This window comes from Rhinoraja longicauda, chromosome 41, assembly GCF_053455715.1.
Source record: "Rhinoraja longicauda isolate Sanriku21f chromosome 41, sRhiLon1.1, whole genome shotgun sequence".
In the NCBI taxonomy this organism is placed as follows: domain Eukaryota; kingdom Metazoa; phylum Chordata; class Chondrichthyes; order Rajiformes; family Arhynchobatidae; genus Rhinoraja; species Rhinoraja longicauda.
The window spans coordinates 14,929,153-14,947,819 of record NC_135993.1 but is presented as its reverse complement, the minus strand read 5'-3'; the positions used below and the strand labels follow the sequence as shown (position 1 = coordinate 14,947,819).

The window sequence follows — 18,667 nt, the reverse complement described above, 5'->3', positions numbered from 1 at the left end:
TGGGGCACCTTGGTTGTCATGGGGTAGTTGGGCTGAAGGGCCTGTTTCTCTGCCATATGATCCTATGACTCAATAATGATGCCCTAGAATATCAATGCACCCCTCCTGAATCTCAACATCACCCATGTCCTTCCTCTTGGGGAATGCTAATGTTAAGTACACATTAAGGACCTTGTGCACTTCTCTGGCTTCAGGTAGAAATTCCCACCTTTGTCCTGGAGTGGACCTACCGTTTTCCAAGTGACCCTTTCGCTTGACATACAAAATGCCAGGGGACTCTCCTCGACCCTATTTGCCAAGCCCCCTTTACTCCTCCTAATTTCTTGTTTGTGTTATCCTGATTTCTTCGTATTCCTCAAGAACCATGACTGATTTCGTGGTGGGCCAAAGGTCCCATTTCTGTGCTGCACATCTGACTCGAAGATACAAATACGTGGGTACATCAGCCGGGTTTCTCTATCCAAGGAAGAGAACACTTCTGATGTACTGAGTGAAAAGTAGGTTCACCAGTGCGATGCCTGGAGTGAGACCAGCAGACTGGGCCTATACTCTCCAGAGTTCAGAAGAGTTGGAATAAATGCCATTAACATATGTGAAATTCCTATGGCGATAGAATAGATGCAAGGATAGTATTTCTCCAGGCTGTGGTGTCTGCAACCGGGGACCATAATTAGAGTGTCTAATGGAACTGTTGCCTCAGTTCCAGAGACCTGGGTTCGATCCCGACTTAGGGTGATGCCTATGTGGAGTTTGCACGTTCCACCTCAATCCACGCCAATTCCCTCTGGGTGTTGCAGTCTCCATCAACATCCCAAACATGTGTAGGTTGATAGGGAGCTGTAAACTATCCCATGAATGATACCATGGAACATGGAACAGTACAATTCCAGAATGGGACTTGGGGATCTGGAGCAGTAGATAGAAATTTGGGAGGAGAAAGTGGGATTGGTGTAGGATTGGGATAAAAGGCTGCTTGATGGTTGACCTCATGGGATGAAGGGCCTGTTCCCAATTTCCATGGGGAGATGTGAAGAAATAGCTTCACTCAGTGAGTGGTGAACCTTTGGAATCCTCTCCCCAAGTGGGTTTTGCAGGCTCATTTGCTGAGTGTTTTCAGACAGAGATGGATATCAAGGAAAGAGGAGCAAAGAGGTCCTTCTGCAGTTGTACAGGGCCCTAGTGAGACCGCACCTGGAGTACTGTGTGCAGTTTTGGTCTCCAAATTTGAGGAAGGATATTCTCGCTATTGAGGGTGTGCAGCGTAGGTTTACTAGGTTAATTCCCGGAATGGCGGGACTGTCATATGTTGAAAGACTGGAGCGACTAGGCTTGCACACACTGGAATTTAGAAGGATGAGAGGGGATCTTATCGAAACGTATAAGATTATTAAGGGTTGGACACGTCAGAGGCAGGAAACATGTTCCCAATGTTGGGGGAGTCCAGAACCAGGGGCCATAGTTTAAGAATAAGGGGTAGGCCATTTAGAACAGAGATGAGGAAAAACTTTTTCAGTCAGAGAGTTGTGAATCTGTGGAATTCTCTGCCTCAGAGGGCAGTGGAGGCCAATTCTCTGAATACATTCAAGAGAGAGCTAGATAGAGCTCTTAAGGATAGCGGAGTCAGGGGGTATGGGGAGAAAGCAGGAACGGGGTACTGATTGAGAATGATCAGCCATGATCACATTGAATGGCGGTGCTGGCTCGAAGGGCCGAATGGCCTACTCCTGCACCTATTGTCTATTGTCTATTGTCTATTGAAATGGGGAAAATGGGGTCAGTGCCAAAAAACAGTTCTGAGGTTGTAGGTTGGTCATGGTCCAACTGAATGTTAGCACGGGTGCAAAGGTTCGAATGGCCTCATTCCGGCAACCATGTTTATTCCTGTCACAGAAACTCAATGTACCTGAGTGCAATGTCTGCAAAAGAATCCACAGTTTTCCATACTTACTACTTCTCAGTTCCAAATCCCTGGGAAAACACGGCCGCTGAGATGCCAACGGTAATCAGGGGGCAGCCGTAGCCAAACAAGTACATGTACGTTGGTCTCAGACTATTTGCATTGAAGACTTTCACTAGCATGAGGTAAAGCTGCACACCTTCCAGAAGCATCCAGGAAAAACAGGCCAGGAAGAAATAATGCAAGAATCCAGCGATGACCGCACAAAGAGTCTGGAAATGATGAAAGAGCCACAAGGGATTAATGAGCCTGGGCTGTGCTGCACAGGGGGGTACACTGGCTGGTTCTCTGGGTTGATACACTGGGCCGGTGCGCTGAGTCAGCATATTGGGTTGGTATACTAAGCCTGTACACTAGGTCAGTACACTGGATCAGTGCACTGGGCCAGTACACTAGGTCAGTACACTGGATCAGTGCACTGGGCCAGTACACTAGGTCAGTACACTGGATCAGTGCACTGGGCCAGTACACTAGGTCAGTACACTGGATCAGTACACTGGGACAGTACACTACATCAGTACACTGGATCAGTGCACTGGGCCAGTACACTAGGTCAGTACACTGGATCAGTGCACTGGGACAGTACACTACATCAAGTCAAGTCAATTTTATTTGTATAGCACATTTAAAAACAACCCACGTTGACCAAAGTGCTGTACATCTGATTAGGTACTAAGGAAAAAATGAAACATACAGTAGCACGCAAACAGTTCACAGCGCCTCCTCAATGAGCCTCAAACGCTAGGGAGTAGAAATAGGTTTTGAGCTTGGACTTAAAGGAGTCGATGGAGGGGGCAGTTCTGATGGGGAGAGGGATGCTGTTCCACAGTCTAGGAGCTGCAACCGCAAAAGCGCGGTCACCCCTGAGCTTAAGCCTAGACCGCGGGATAGTGAGTAGCCCCAAGTCGGCCGACCTGAGGGACCTGGAGTTAGAGAGGTGCGTTAGAAGATTTTTGATGTAGGGGGGGAATGTCCATTTAGGGCTTTATACGTGAATAGGAGGAGCTTGAAGTTGATTCTGTACCGTACAGGGAGCCAGTGGAGAGAGGCCAGAATCGGGGTGATGTGGTCCCTTTTACGGGTATCCGTCAGGAGTCTCGCTGCGGCGTTTTGGACCAGTTGCAGGCGGGACAGGGATGATTGGCTGATCCCAGTGTATAGGGAGTTGCAGTAGTCTAGGCGGGAGGAAATGAAAGCGTGAATAATTTTTTCTGTGTCGTCGAATTGGAGGAAAGGTTTGATTTTAGCTATGGTACGAAGTTGGAAGAAACTGGCTTTTACCACAGCGTTGACTTGCTTATCAAATTTTAATGCAGAGTCAAATATCATGCCGAGGTTTTTGACATGCGGTTTGACTAGGCAGGATTGGCTTCCAAGACTGCCTGTTATCGATTTGATGGAGTCGGGGGGGCCGAATAGGATCCATCAGTACACTGGATCAGTGGATTGGGCCAGTACACTAGGTCAGTACACTGGGACAGTACACTACATCAGTACACTGGATCAGTGCACTGGGCCAGTACACTAGGCCAGTACACTAGGCCAGTACACTTGGTTGGTTGTACACTGCAGTTTCAGTTTCAGTTTAGTTTATTGTCACGTGTACTGAGGTACAGTGAAAGGCTTTTGTTGCAAGCTCACCAGCCAGCGGAAAGACAATACATGATTACAATTGAATCGGTACAACCTGAGCCATTCACAGTGTACAGATACATAATAAGGGATAATGCATTGGAACGAAGATAGACACAAAACGCTGGAGTAACTCAGAGGGACAGACAGCATCTCACGAGAGAAGGAATGGGTGACGTTTCGGGTCAAGACCCTTCTTCAGATTGGTCTCAACCCAAAACGTCACCCATTCCTTCTCTCCAGAGAAGCTGCCCGTTCCAGAGTTACTCCAGCTTTTTGTATCTATCTTCGGTTTAAACCAACATCTGCAGTTCCTTCCTACACACGAATGCATTGATACATGGGGTTATACACTGGGTGAAGCACTGGATTATACACTGGGCCAGTACAGTGACGGGGCCAAACAGTAGCATGTGTTGAGCACAGTCATGAACAGTGATGTGGCTCACTGCCCACCTGGTCGTGTGCACAGTGGCCCAATCCTGCGTGAGATCACTGGGAGAAGTGGACACCATTATCTTCACCTACCCTGTATTCGGTCTTGTCCACTCCAATGATGAATAGCAGTTCTGCCAAAAAGAGGCTGATGCACAGGTGAGTGTGGATGGTGGTCCTGATACTTTTAAGGGCCCGACACAGGGTGAAGGTGAGGACTGACATCGCGAGGCATACCAGAGAGACAGGAACGCCGACCAGGGTGATCAGACGCAGATTGTGAGCATCATTCCCCTGAGGAGAAAAGAGCCATTCTAAATGACAGCAATGTTCGAGGCATTCAGACAGGCACATGAACAGGCTGGTTACAGACCACCTGAGGGGGACGTGTGGTTTAAATTGGTATCTCAATCGGCACCGACTTTGTGACTGCAGGATCTGTTTCTGCACTGTTTTACATACTATTTTCATTCATTCCATTCATACAAATTTCATCCTTGAAACCATACCTGTAAAATAGCCACGGTTAACAGAATAAGAATGAATGAATCTTTTCCAGGCTGGAAGTCTGCAACTCAGGTATGTTCAGGTCAGTTCTTGGATTAGGCTAGTTTGAATTTATATTAAAGACCTGGGGAAGTGGACTCAGTTTGCCGCTAAGATTATAATAGTTTTTAGCTTGTTTAGACATATAGCATGGAAACAGGCCCTTTGGCCAGCCAACCAGCGATCCCCGCACATTAATACTATCCTACACATACTAGCGACAATTTACACTTATACTAAGTATATAAACCCAAGCCAATTAACCTGCAAACCTGTACGTCTTTGGAGTGTGGGAGGCAATGGAAGATCTCGAAGGAAACCCACGCGGTCACGCGGTCAATGTACAAACCCTGAACAGACTGCACCCTTAGTCAGGATCGAACTTGCTTCTCTGGCACTGCAAGCGCCCTAAGGCAGCAAATCTATCACTGCGTCACCATGGAGCAGATGAAAGAAGATGCTGAATTATGCTTGGACTCTGCAGCAGGCGAGACTCCAGGATGGTGTGTTCCCTCCCTAGTGCCAGCGTCCAGGACATCTCAGAACGGCTGCACAGTATCCTCAAGAGCGAGGGGGAGCAGCCGGAGGTTGTTGTGCAGGTCAGAAGAGGAAGGAGGTTCTGCTACAAGAATTTACGGAATTGGGAGAAGACTGAAAAGCAGGATCTACACGGTAGTGATCTCAGGATTGCCTCCAGTACCTCGTGCTGGTGAAGGTAAGAACAGGAAGAGAGGGGGAATGAATGTGTGGCTGGGGAGTTGGTGCAAGGGGCAAGGATTCAGATATCTGGATCATTGGGATCTCTTCTGGGGCAGGGGTGACCTGTACAAAAGGGACGGGTTGCACCTACACTGGAGGGGCACCAACATCCTAGCGGGAAGGTTTACTTATGCTACACGGGAGGGTTTAAAGTAGATTGGCAGGGGGTGGGATCTCGAGCAGGACAGAGGCACGTGAGAGGCTAGAAGTTAATATGGAGGGTGGTGTGGGAAAGGTTAGTGGACAGAATAGGCAGGTGAAAGGTGGAGAGCGAGGAAGGAGGGTTGGTTTAAATTGCACATATTTTAATGCAAGGGGCCTGATGGGGAAGGCAGATGAGCTTAGGGCATGGATAGGTACGAGCGACTGGGACGTTGGAGCCATGACTGAAACCTCGTTAAGGGACGGGCAGGACTGGCAGCTCAATGTTCCGGGGTACAGGAGCTTCAGGAGAGGCAGGGATGAGGGAAAAAGAGGAGGGGGTTTGCATTGTTGGTTAAGGAGGATGTCACGGCTGTGTTCAGAGGTGACATTATGGACGGTTCGTCTAGTGAGGCCATAGTGGGTGGAGCTGAGGAACAAGAAAGGGATATCACAAAATGCTGGAGTAACTCAGCAGGTCAGGCAGCATCTAGGTGAGAGGGAATGGGAGACGTTTCGGGTTGAGATCCTTCTTCAGACTGAAAGGGAGGGTCACCTTGTTCGGGGTGTGCTACAGACCCCCGAATAGTCAACGGGAATTAGAAGAACAAATGTGCCGGGAGATTGCAGACAGCTGCAGGTCAAATAAGGTTGTTGTAGTAGGGGATTATAACTTTCCCAATATAGACTGGGAAAATCATAGCCTGAAGGGTTTAGATGGGATGCAATTCCTCAAAAGTGTTCAGGAGAGTTTTCTCAAGCAGTATGTGGAGGCCCCCACATGTGAGAGGGCAACGCTGGATCTAGTATTGGGAAATTGGGAAAGGCAAGTTAATGAAGTGTGTGTGGAGGAGCCTTTTGGGACCAGTGACCACAGTTCGATTAGGTTTAAGATAGTTATGGATATGGACAGAGATGGTCCACATGTTAAAATGCTCAACTGGGGTAAGGCCAACTTTGAGGGGATGAGAGAAGGTCTCGCTCAAGTTGACTGGAGCAGGTTATTAGAGGGGAAAGGAGCAACGGACAATTGGGATGTTTTTAAAAGTGTACTGAAGAAAGCTCAGGATGTGTACATCCTGAACCAGGGGCCACAGTCTAAGAATAAAGAGGAGGCCATTTAAAACTGAGGTGAGAAACGAAAATTTCACCCAGAGAGCTGTGGAATTCTCTGCAACAGAAGGCAGGAGGCCAATTCACTGGATGAATATAAAAGAGAGTTAGATAGAGCTCTAGGGGCTAGTGGAATCAAGGGATATGGGGATAAGGCAGGCATAGGTTACTGATTGTGGATGATCAGCTATGATCACAATGAATGGTGGTGCTGGCTCGAAGGGCCAAATGGCCTCCTCCTGCACCTATTTTCTATATTTTCTATGTCCCCATTAGAGTGAAGGGCAAAGGAAGCTTGGCTGACGAGGGAAATTGAGACGTTAGTCAAAACCGATGCATGGGACAAGTATAAGCAGCTGGGATCAAGTGCATCCCTGGAGGAGTTTTGGGAGCTAAGTCCCCAATGAGTATCTCTCCTGTATATACCGAGGAGAAAGACAGTTGGACGGAGGAAATTGGAGCAGTCACTGGAAGTTGTTTGTAAGCAGTCAGGATTACTTTCAAAGTAGTACTGAAGGTACTGTCGTGTTTGAAGGTAGACAAATCTCCAGGGCTTGATCAGATATATCCAAGGACATTGTGAAAAACTAGAGAGGAAATTGGGGGAGCCCTGGTTGAAATTTACGAGTCGTCCTTCAATACAGGAGAGGTGCCGGAAGACTAGAGGGTGGCAAATGTTGTGCCTCTTTTCAAGAAGGGCTGCAGGGAAAATGCTGGGAACGATAGGCTTAATATCTGTAGTTGGTAAGTTATTGGAGAGTATTCTGAGGGATAGGATATACAGGCATTTGGATGGGCAAGGGCTGATTAGGGATAGTCATTATGGTTTTGTACGTGGGAGGTCGTGTCTCACAAATCTGATTGATTTTTTTGAAGATGTGACCATAAAGGTTGATGAAGGCAGAGCTGTAGATATTGTGTACATGGACTTCAGTAAGGCATTCGATAAGGTTCCGCATGGTAGGCTGCTCTGGCAGGTTAGGTCGCATAGGATCCAAGGAGAGATAGCTGAATGGATAGCAAATTGGCTCCATGGAAGGAAGCAGAGGGTAATGGTGGAAGGTTGCTTCTCAGACTGGATGCCTGGGACTAGTGATGTGCCTCAGGGTTCGATGCTGGGTCCATTACTGTTTGTAATCCACATCAATAATTTGGATGAGAACATACAGGGCAAGATTAGAAAGTTTGCTGATGACACAAAGTCTTTGAGTGCAGGTCGGGCAAAGCAGCAGCGAATTCGAAAAAATGCTGAAAAGCAGGACCTCCAGGGTGGTTATCTCCGGTTTGCTTCCAGTTCCTCGTGCTGGCGACAGCAGGAACAGGGAGATACAGGACCTGAATGTGTGGCTGAGGAAATGGTGCAGGGGGCAGGGATTTAGATTCTTAGATCACTGGGATCTGTTTTGGGGTAAGGGGGAATTGTACAAAAGGGACGGATTGTACCTTAACAGGTGGGGGACCAGCATTCTGGCGGGCAGGTTTGCCACTGCTACACGGGTTGTTTTAAACTAAATAAGGGGGTGGGGTGTCAAATGGGATAGTCAAGGATGGATTTAAAGGGAAAGAGAGTAAAGGGATAGTTAATGTCCCCAGAATTAACGGGAAAGACAGCTCACAAAGGGATAGGAGAGTATGGCCAAGTGTAATAGGGATCGATGAAAAATGTGAGATGAGTAAGGAATTAAAAGTATTGTATATGAATGCAGGAAGTATAAGAAGTAAAGTAGATGAGCTTGAGGCTCAATTAGACGTTGGTAGATATGACATTGTGGGGATTACAGAGACGTGGCTGCAGGAGGATCGGGCCTGGGAACTTAATATTCAGGGTTATACATCCTATAGAAAGGACAGGCAGGTGGGCAGAGACGGTGGGGTAGCTCTGCTGGTGAGGGATGAAATTCAGTCCCTTGCGAGGGAAGACATAGGGACTGACGAGGTAGAGTCACTGTGGATTGCGTTGAGGAATTGTAAAGGCAAGAAGACACTAATTGGTGTTATCTACAGACCCCCAAATAGTAGCCCGGATGTAGGTTGTAAGATGCAGCAGGAGTTAAAGCTGGCATGTAACAAAGGTAATGCCACTGTGGTGATGGGGGATTTCAATAGGCAGGTAGACTGGTAAAATCAGGTTGGTTCTGGATCCCAAGAAAGAAAGTTTGTAGAGTGCCTTTGAGATGGACTCTTAGAGCAGCTTGTAATGGAGCCTACCAGAGAAAAGGCAATTCTGGATTTAGTGTTGTCCAATGAACCAGATTTGATAAAGAGAACTCGAGGTAAAAGAACCGCTTGGAGGTAGTGATCATAATATGATTAGTTTTAATCTGCAATTTGAGAAGGAGAAGGTTAAATCGGAAGTGTCAGTGTTGCGGTTGAACAAAGGGGACTATGAAGGCATGAGAGAGGAGCTGGCCAAGGTAAACTGGAAAGGGATCCTAGCAGAATTGACGGTGGAACAGCAATGGCAGGAATTTCTGGGCATAATCCGGAAGACGCAGGATCATTTAATTCCAAAAAGGAAGAAAGATTCTAAGGGGAGTAGGAGGCAACTGTGGCTGACAAGGGATGTTAGGGATGGAATAAAACTAAAAGAAAAGATGTATAACACAGCAAAGAGTAGCCGGACGCCAGAGGATTGGGAAACTTTCATAGAACAACAGAAGGTAACAAAATGGGCAAAACGGGCTGAAAAGATGAAGTACGAGGGGAAGCTGGCCAAGAATATAAAGAAGGACATTAATAGCTTCTTTAGATATGTTAAGAGAAAAAGAGTAGCTAAATCAAATGTGAGTCCCTTGAAGGCAGACACGGGTGAAATTATTATGGGGAACAAGGAAATGGCAGAAGAGTTGAACAGGTACTTCTGATCTGTCTTCACTAAGGAAGACACAAACGATCTCCCAGATGTACTGGGGGACAGAGGATCTAGGAGGGTAGAGGAACTGAAAGAAATTTTCATTAGGCGAGAAATAGTATTGGGTAGACTAATGGGACTGAAGGATGATAAATCCCCAGGGCCTGATGGTCTGCATCCCAGGGTCCTCAGGGAGGTGGCTCTATAAATAGTGGATGTATTGGTGATCATCTTCCAATGTTCAATAGATTCAGGATCAGTTCCTGTGGATTGGAGGATAGCTAATGTTATCCCACTTTTCAAGAAAGGAGCGAGAGAGAAAACGAGGAATTACAGTCCAGTTACCCTGACATCGGTGGTGGGAAAGATGCTGCAGTCAATTATTAAAGAGGTAATAATGGTGCATTTGGATAGCAGTAAAAGGACAAGTCCAAGTCAGCACGGATTTATGAAAGGGAAATCATGCTTGACTAATCTTCGGGAATTTCTTTAGGATGTGACAAGTAAAATGGATGAAGGGGAGTCAGTGGATGTAGTGTATCTAGACTTCCAGAAAGCCTTTGATAAGGTTGCACACGGGGAGATTGGTGACCAAAATTAGAGCACATGGTATTGGGGGTAGGGTGTTGACATGGATAGAGAATTGGTTGGCAGATGGGAAGCAAAGAGTAGGAGTAAACGGGTCCTTTTCGGAATGGCAGGCAGTGGTGAGTGGAGTGCCGCAAGGCTCGGTGTTGGGGCCGCAACTCTTTACCATATATATTAATGATTTGGAAGAGGGAATTAGAAGCAACACCAGCAAGTTTGTGGATGACACACAGCTGGGTGGCAGTGTAAACTGTGAAGAAGATGTTAGGAGGTTGCAGGCTGACCTGGACAAGTTGAGTGAGTGGGCAGATGCGTGGCAGATGCAGTATAATATAGATAAATGTGAGCTTATCCACTTTGGCGGCAAAAACAAGGAGGCAGATTATTTTCTCAATGGAGTTAGGTTAGGTAAGGGGGAGGTCCAGCGAGACCTGGGTGTCCTTGTACACCAGTCACTGAACGTGGGCGTGCAGGTACAGCAGGCAGTGAAGAAAGCTAATGGCATGTTGGCCTTCATAACAAGAGGATTTCAGTATAAAAGTAAAGAGGTTGTATAGGGCCCTGGTAAGACCACATCTGGAGTATTGTGTACAGTTTTGGTCTCCTAATTTGAGGAAGGACATCCTTGTAATTGAGGCAGTGCAGCGTAGGTTCACAAGATTGATCGCTGGTATTGCGGGACTGTCATATGAGGAAAGATTGTAAAGACTAGGCTTGTATTCATTGGCGTTTAGAAGGATGAGACGGGATCTTATAGAAACATATAAAATTATAAAAGGACTGGACAAGCTAGAAGCAGGAAAAATGTTCCCAATGTTGGGGGAGCCCAGAACCAGGGGCCACAGTCTTAGATTAAAGGGGAGGCCATTTAAAACTGAGGTGAGAAAAAACTTTTTCACCTAGAGAGTTGTGAATTTGTGGAATTCTCTGCCACAGAGGGCAGTGGAAGCCAAATCACTGGATGGATTTAAGAGAGAGTTTGATAGAGCTCTAGGGGCTAGTGGAATCAAGGGATATGGGGAGAAGGCAGGCACGGGGTATTGATTGGGGACGTTCAGCCGTGATCACAATGAATGGCGGTGCTGGCTCGAAGGGCAGAATGGCCTCCTTCTGCACCTATTTTCTATTTTTCTATAAAAGTTAGTGGTTTTGCAGATAGTGAAGATGGTTGTGAACGATTGCAGCAGGATCTGGATCGATTGGCCAGGTGGGCGGAGGAATGGTTGATGGAATTTAATACAGAGAAGTGTGAGGTGTTGCATTTTGGAACATCAAACAAGGGCAGGACCTACAGAGTAAATGGTAAGCCTCTGGGTAGTGTTGTAGAGCAGGGGGATCTAGGAGTACATGTGCACGGTTCCTTGAAGGTCGAGTCGCAGGTAGATAAGGTGGTCAAAAAGGCTTTGGGCACTTTGGCCTTCATCACTCAGAGTATCATGTTGCAGTTGTATCAGACGTTGGTGAGACCGCATTTAAAATATTGTGTTCAGTTCTGGGCACCATGTTATAGCAAATATATTGTCAAGCTTGAAAGACTTCAGAAAAGATTTACGAGGATGTTGCCAGGGCTAGAGGGTGTGAGCTATAGGGAGAGGTTGAGTCGGCTGAGTCTCTGTTCCATGGAGCGCAGGATGATAAGGGGTGATCTTCTTGAGGTGTACAAAATCATCAGAGGAATAAATGATGTAGATGCACAGAGTTTGTTGCCCAGAGTAGAGGAATCGCGGACCAGAGGACATGGGTTCAAGGTGAAGTGGAAAAGATTTAATAGGAATCTGAGGGGTAACTTTTTCACATAAAGGGTGGCGGATGTATGGAACAAGTTGCCAGACAAGGTAGTTAAGGCTGGGACTATCCCATCATTTAAGAAACAGTTAGACAGGTACATGGATAGGACAGGTTTGGAGGGATATGGACCAAGCGCAGGCAAGTGGGACTAGTGTAACTGGGACATTGTTAGCTAGTGTGGGCGAGTTAGGCCGAAGGGCCTGTTTCCACACTGTATCACTCCATGACTGTGACTCTACGGTGAGATTGAAGAACCAAACGCTACCAAATGGAGTTTAATGTGGAAGGTGTGAGGTCATGCACTGGAAGAAGAATTCAAAGATGGAACATTATCTAAATGGAGGCGAGTTGCAAATGAGGCATTGATAGGTGAGACAGTCAGAACCTATTTTCCAGGATGGAAATGTCAAATACTAGAGGGCATAGCATTAAAGTAAGAGGGTAAGTGTAAGCAAAGTGTAAAGAAGATGTGTGGGACAAGGCTTTTTTTTAAACAAAGGATGGTGGGTGCCTGGAACAAGTCTCCGGGGGTGGAGATGGAGGCAGTTACGATAGTGGCATTTAAGAGACTTATGGATAAACACATGGATAAGCAGACTATGGACAAATATGGATTATGCAGATCTTGGCATCATGTTAGGCACAAACCTCGTGGGCAGAAGAGTCTGTTCCTGTGCTGTACTATTTTATGTTCAATCTTTTATGTATGTTCTATGACTAAAAGAAGAAGGTTAAATCGGGAGTGTCACTGATGCAGTTGAGGCAGTGTAATTTAGGCAGTGTAGCGTAGGTTCACGAGATTGATCCTTGGGATGGCGGGACTGTCATATGAGGAAAGATTGAAAAGACTAGGCTTGTATTCACTGGAGTTTAGAAGGATGAGAGGGGATCTTATAGAAACATATAAAATTATAAAAGGACTGGACAAGTTAGATGCAGGAAAAATGTTCCCAATGTTTGGCGAGTGCAGAACCAGGGGACACAGTCTTAGAATAAAGGGGAGGCCATTTAAACTGAGGTGAGCAAAAACTTTTTCACCCAGAGAGTTGTGAATTGTGGAATTCTCTGCCACAGAGGGCAGTGGAAGCCAAATCACTGGATGGATTTAAGAGAGAGTTAGATAGAACTCTATGGGCTAATCAAGGGATACGGGGAGAAGGCAGGCAGGGGTTATTGATTGGGGACAATCACCCATGATCACAATGAATGGCGGTGCTGGCTTGAAGGGCCGAATGGCCTCCTCCTGCACCTCTTTTCTATGTTTCTAAAGAAGAGAGGAGTCATGAGTTCTTGTGCAGGAGTTGCAAAATGTTAGCATGCTGAAGAAAGTGATTAGGAAAGTAAGATAATACTTTGACCTTTATTGTAAAAACGTTTATGTTTAGAAATAAGGAAGCTCTCTGACTATGGTCCATCATAGTGGTGAGGCAGCATTTGGAGTATTAGAAGCACAGGAACAGTCCCTTCGGCCAACAATGGCCATGCCAAGCATGATGCTGAACCAAATTTCCTCTGCCTGAACATGATCCATATCCTTCCATTCTCAGCATATCATGTGCCTATCAAAAAGCTCTTAAATGCCACTATCATATCTACCACCACCAGTGTGTTTTGGGCACTAACCGCTCTGTGTAAAAAACCTTGCCCTGTTCATCTTCATTAAACTTAAGGTGTTAAGGCATCTCACACCTTAATGTTGTGCCATCTAGCTATTGACATTTCCACACTGCGAAAAAAGTTCTGACGTGAGGTTCAAAGCCTGGAATTTCCTCTACTTCCCTTCTTTGTAGTAATGTTCTTGGAAGTAATAATGGGGAGTAAAGAAATGGCAGATGAATTAAATAGGTTTTTTGTATCAGTCTTTACAGAAGAAGACACCAGCAAAATGTCTGTATTTCAAGAGAGTTAGGGGGTAGAAGTTCGTGGAGTTGCTGTTACTAAAGAGAAGGTACTTGGGAAGCTGAAATGTCTGAAGGTGGATACGTCACCTGGATCAGATGCACAACATGCCACGGTTCTGAAAGAGATAGCATTCGAGATTGTGGAGCCATTCATCAATGGTGATCTTTCAAGGTAACAGAACTCGAGGTGAAGGAACCACTTGGAGGTTGTGATCATAATATGATTACTTTTACTCTGCAATTTGAGAGGGAGAAGGTTAAATCGGAAGTGTCAGTGTTGCAGTTGAACAAAGAGACTATGAAGGCATGAGAGAGGAGCTGGCCAAGGTCAACAGGAAAGGGATCCTAGCAGGAATGATGGTGGAACAGCAATGGCAGGAATTTCTGGGCATAATCCGGAAGACGTAGGATCATTTCATTCCAAAGAGGAAGAAAGATTCTAAGGGGAGTAGGAGGCAACCGTGGCTGACAAGGGAAGTTAGGGATGGAATAAAACTAGAAGAAAAGATGTACAACTCAAAGAGTAGCTGGAAGCCAGAGGATTGGGAAACTTTCATAAGACAACAGAAGGTAACAAAATTTTTTGAGGATGTGACAAGTAACATGGATGAAGGGGAGCCAGTGGATGTAGTGTATCTAGACTTTCAGAAAGCCTTTGATAAGGTCCCACATGGGAGATTGGTCACTAAAATTAGAGCACATGGTATTGTGGGTAGGGTGTTGACATGGATAGAAAATTGGTTGGCAGACAGGAAGCAAAGAGTTGAAGTAAACGGGTCCTTTTCAGAATGGCAGGCAGTGGCGAGTGGAGTGCCGCAAGGCTCGGTGTTGGGGCCGCAACTGTTTACCATATATATTAATGATTTGGAGGAGGGAATTAGAAGCAACACTAGCAAGTTTGCGGATGACACAAAGCTGGGTGGCAGTGTGAACTCCGAAGTGTATGTTAGGAGGTTGCCGGGTGACCTGGACAGGTTGAGGTAGTAGGCAGATGCGTGGTAGATGCAGTTTAACACAGATAAATTATCAACTTTGGCGGCAAAAACAAAGGGCAGATTATTATCTCAATGGTGTTAGGTATGGGGAAGTGCAGCGAGACCTGGGTGCCCTTGTACACCAGTCACTGAAAGTTGGCATGCCGTTACAGTAGGCAATGAAGAAAGCTAATGGCCTAATGGCATAACACGAGGATTTGAGTAGAGGAGTAAAGAGGTTCTTGTGGAGTTGTATAGGGCCCTGGTAAGACCACATCTGGAGTATTGTGTACAGTTTTGGTCTCCTAATTTGAGGAAAGACATCCTTGTAATTGAGGCAGTGTAGCGTAGGTTCACGATATTGATCCCTGGGATGGCGGGACTGTCATATGAGGAAAGATTGAAAAAACTAGGCTTGTGTTCACTGGAGTTTAGAAGGATGAGAGGGGTTCTTATAGAAACATATAAAATTATAAAAGGACTGAACAAGCCAGATGCAGGAAAAATGTTCCCAATGTTGGGCGAGTCCAGAACCAGGGGCCACAGTCTTAGAATAAAGGGGAGTCCATTTAAAATTGATGTGAGAAGGAACTGTTTCACCCAGAGATTTGTGGAATTCTCTGCCACAGAGGGCAGTGGAAGCCAAATCACTGGATGGATTTAAGAGAGAGTTTGATAGAGCTCTAGGGGCTAGTGGAATCAAGGGATATGGGGAGAAGGCAGGCACGGGTTACTGATTGTGGACGATCAGCCATGATCGCAATGAATGGTGGTGTTGGCTCGAAGGGCCAAATGGCCTCCTCCTGCACCTATTTTCTATGTTTCTATGTTTCTGGTTAAGAATCACTAGACGCAGGAGTGGTTCCAGAAGATTGGAAATTGCCAAGTGTTACTCTGCTGTTCAAGAAGGTAGCGAAGCAAACGAGGGGAATCTATAGGCCGACTCGCCTGAATTCAATGGTTGTTAAGATTTTAGAGGCAAAGAGTGGGAATTAAGGGGGCTTTCTCTGGTTGGCTGCCAGAGACTAACGGAGTTCCGCAGGGGTCAGTGTTGGGGCGCTACACTTTGCATCGTATATTAATGATTTGGATGAGGGAATTGAAGGCTTTGTGGCCATGTTTGTGGATGATACGAAGATAGGTGGAGGGGGAGGTAGTGTCAGGGAAGCATAAATTCTGTAGAAGGTCTTGGATAGGTTGAGAGAGTGGCCAAAGAAGTGGCAGAGGGAATACAGCATAGCAAAGTGTGCAGGCATGCACTTTGGTAGTAGGAATGAAAGTGTGGACTATTTTCTAGATGGGCAGAGGATTCAGAAATCGGAGGTGCAGAGGGACTTGGGAGTGCTGGAGCAGAATTCCCACAAGGTTAATTTGCACGCTGAATTGGTAGTAAGGAAAGCAAATGCAATGTTAGCATTTATTTCCAGAGAACTAGAATATAAAAATAGGGATGTAATGCTAAGGCTTTATGAGTATTGTGAGCAGTTTTGTGTCCCTTATCTGAGGAGGGATGTTCTGCCATTGGAGGGTCAGAGGTTTATGAGAATGATCCCGGGGATAATTGGCTTAACATATGATGACAAGCACTGGACATGTTCTCGCTGGAGTTTAGGATTACTTTATCGTCATGTGTTCCAAGGTACAGTGAAAAACTCATTGCGTGCTAACCAGTCAGCGGAAAGATAACGCTATCTACAGTGTACAAATACATAATGTTTAGTGCAAGATAAAGTCCAATAAAGTCCGATCAAAGATAGTCTGAGGGTCTCCAATGAGGTAGATCGTAGCTCTGGACTACTCTAGTAGTTGGTAGGATGGTTCAATTGCCTGATAACCGAACCATCCTACTAACAACGAGAGAGCAGTCCTGAGGTCTCGGATGAGGGGGACTTTGAAACATCGAATAGTGGTCTGGTTCGAGTGGATGTGGAGAGGATGTTTCCATGAGTTTAGGAGAGTCTAGGACCAGAGGGCACAGCCTCAGAATAAAGGATGTACCTTTACAAAGGAGATGAGGTGGAATTTCTTTTGTCAGAGGGTAGTGAATCTGTGTAATTTATTGCCACTTTAAAGCAGTTTGCCACTTTAAAGCAGGTATTTTTAAAGCGGAGATTGGCAGATTGTTGATTAGTAAGGATACCAGAGGTCATAGGGTCAAGGCAGTAGAATGGGGTTGAGATGGAAAGATAGTTCAGCTTTGATTGAATGGCACGGTAGACTTGATAGGTCAAATGGCCTAATTCTGCTCCAATGACATAAACATAAGAGCCTTGCAATGTAGGAGGAAACCGGAGCACTCAGTGGTCCCCCCTTGTGGTCACAGCGAGAATGTGCAAGCATGTTTGCCGTTTTGAGCCCCATATCTGAGGAAGGATGTGCTGGCATTGGAGACGGTCCAGAAGATGTTTACGAGATTGATCCCAGGAATGATTGGGTTAACATATGATGAGCGTTTGACGGCACTGGGCCTGTACTCGCTGGATTTTAGAACGATGAGGGGAAACCTCATTGAAACATCCCAAATAGTGAAAGGCCTGGATATAATGAATGTGGAGAGGGTGTTTCCACTAGTGGGAGAGTCTAGGACCAGAGGCCACAGCCTCAATAAAAGGACGTACCTTTAGAAAGGACATGAGCAGGACTTTGTTTAGTGGGAGGGTGGTGATTCTGTGGAATTAATTGCCACAGAAGGCTGTGGAAGCCGTCAATGGATATTTTTAAGGCAGAGATTGACAGATTCTTGATTACTAAGGGTGTCAGGGGTTATGGGCAGAAGTCAGGAGAAAAGTATTGAGAGGGAAAACAGATCAGCCATGATTGAATGGCGGAGTAGACTTAATGGGCAGAATGGCATAATTGTGTTCCTAGAACCTATGAACCTCACAGACAGCACCCTAGGTCAGGACTGAAGCAAGGTTTCTGGCACTATTCCTGACACAGCTTGACCAGTTCATATCATATCATATCATATATATACAGCCGGAAACAGGCCTTTTCGGCCCACCAAGTCCATGCCGCCCAGTGATCCCCGTACATTAACACTATCCTACACCCACTAGGGACAATTTTTACATTTACCCAGCCAATTAACCTACATACCTGTACGTCAGTTGTGCCATGTGTATTAGTGTACTCACTATCCACCACCCCAGGCACTCACCACTCTGTGTAGAACAACTTGCCCTGCACATCTCTTTTAAACTTTGCCCCTCTCACCTCTAGAGCTATGACCTGTAGTATTTGATATTTCCATCCTGGGGAAAAGCTTCCGACTGCCTGCACTATCTATGCCACTCAGTATTTTTGTACACATCTACCAGGTCTCCCCGCATCCTATGACATTCCAGAGAAAACAGTCGCACTCGGTCCACCCTCTCTCCCTGTAGCTAATACCCCCTCATCCAGACATCATTCAGGTAAACCTCGGTACCCTTTCCAAATCCTCCACATCATTCCTGTGATGGAGCAACCGGAATTGCATGCAATATTCCAAATATGGCCTGACCAAAGTTCCATAATGACGCATCGTGACTTCCTGACTCATTTACTCCATGCTACGACCAACGAAGGCAAGCACAACATATCCTTCTTTACCACTCTATCAACTTATGTCGCCACGTTAGGGATTTGGACCCCAAGATCCCTTTGCACATCTATGCTGTTAAGATATCACAAAAAGCTGGAGTAACTCAGCGGGTCAGGCAGCATCTCAGGAGAGAAGGAATGGGTGACGTTTTGGGTCGAGACCCTTCTTCAGACTGATGTCAGGGGAGGGAGCGGGACAAAGAAAGGATGTAGTTAGAGACAGGAAGACAGTGGGAGAACTGGGAAGGGGGAGGGGAACTCCAGCTTTTTGTTTAGTTACTCCAGCTTTTTGTGATACCTTCTATTTGTACCAGCATCTGCAGTTATTTTCCTGCACTCTTTGCTGTTAAGGGTGAGAACATTAATTACATATTTTCCACGTACATTCGACATCCCA

The 18,667-nt window shown here is 46.0% G+C and overlaps 1 protein-coding gene across 1 annotated transcript in view; it reads right to left on the bottom strand.

Moving 5' to 3' along the window:
- LOC144611843 (adhesion G protein-coupled receptor E3-like) overlaps window positions 1-18,667 on the bottom strand; it is an 85,437-nt gene that overhangs the window by 9,100 nt on the left and 57,670 nt on the right. Inside the window, exons 11-12 of the mRNA XM_078431145.1 lie at window positions 4,118-4,318; window positions 1,949-2,169 (exon numbers count right to left, since the gene is read on the bottom strand). Coding sequence (XP_078287271.1) covers window positions 1,949-2,169; window positions 4,118-4,318 — 422 coding nt within the window. The remainder of the gene's footprint in view (window positions 1-1,948; window positions 2,170-4,117; window positions 4,319-18,667) is intronic.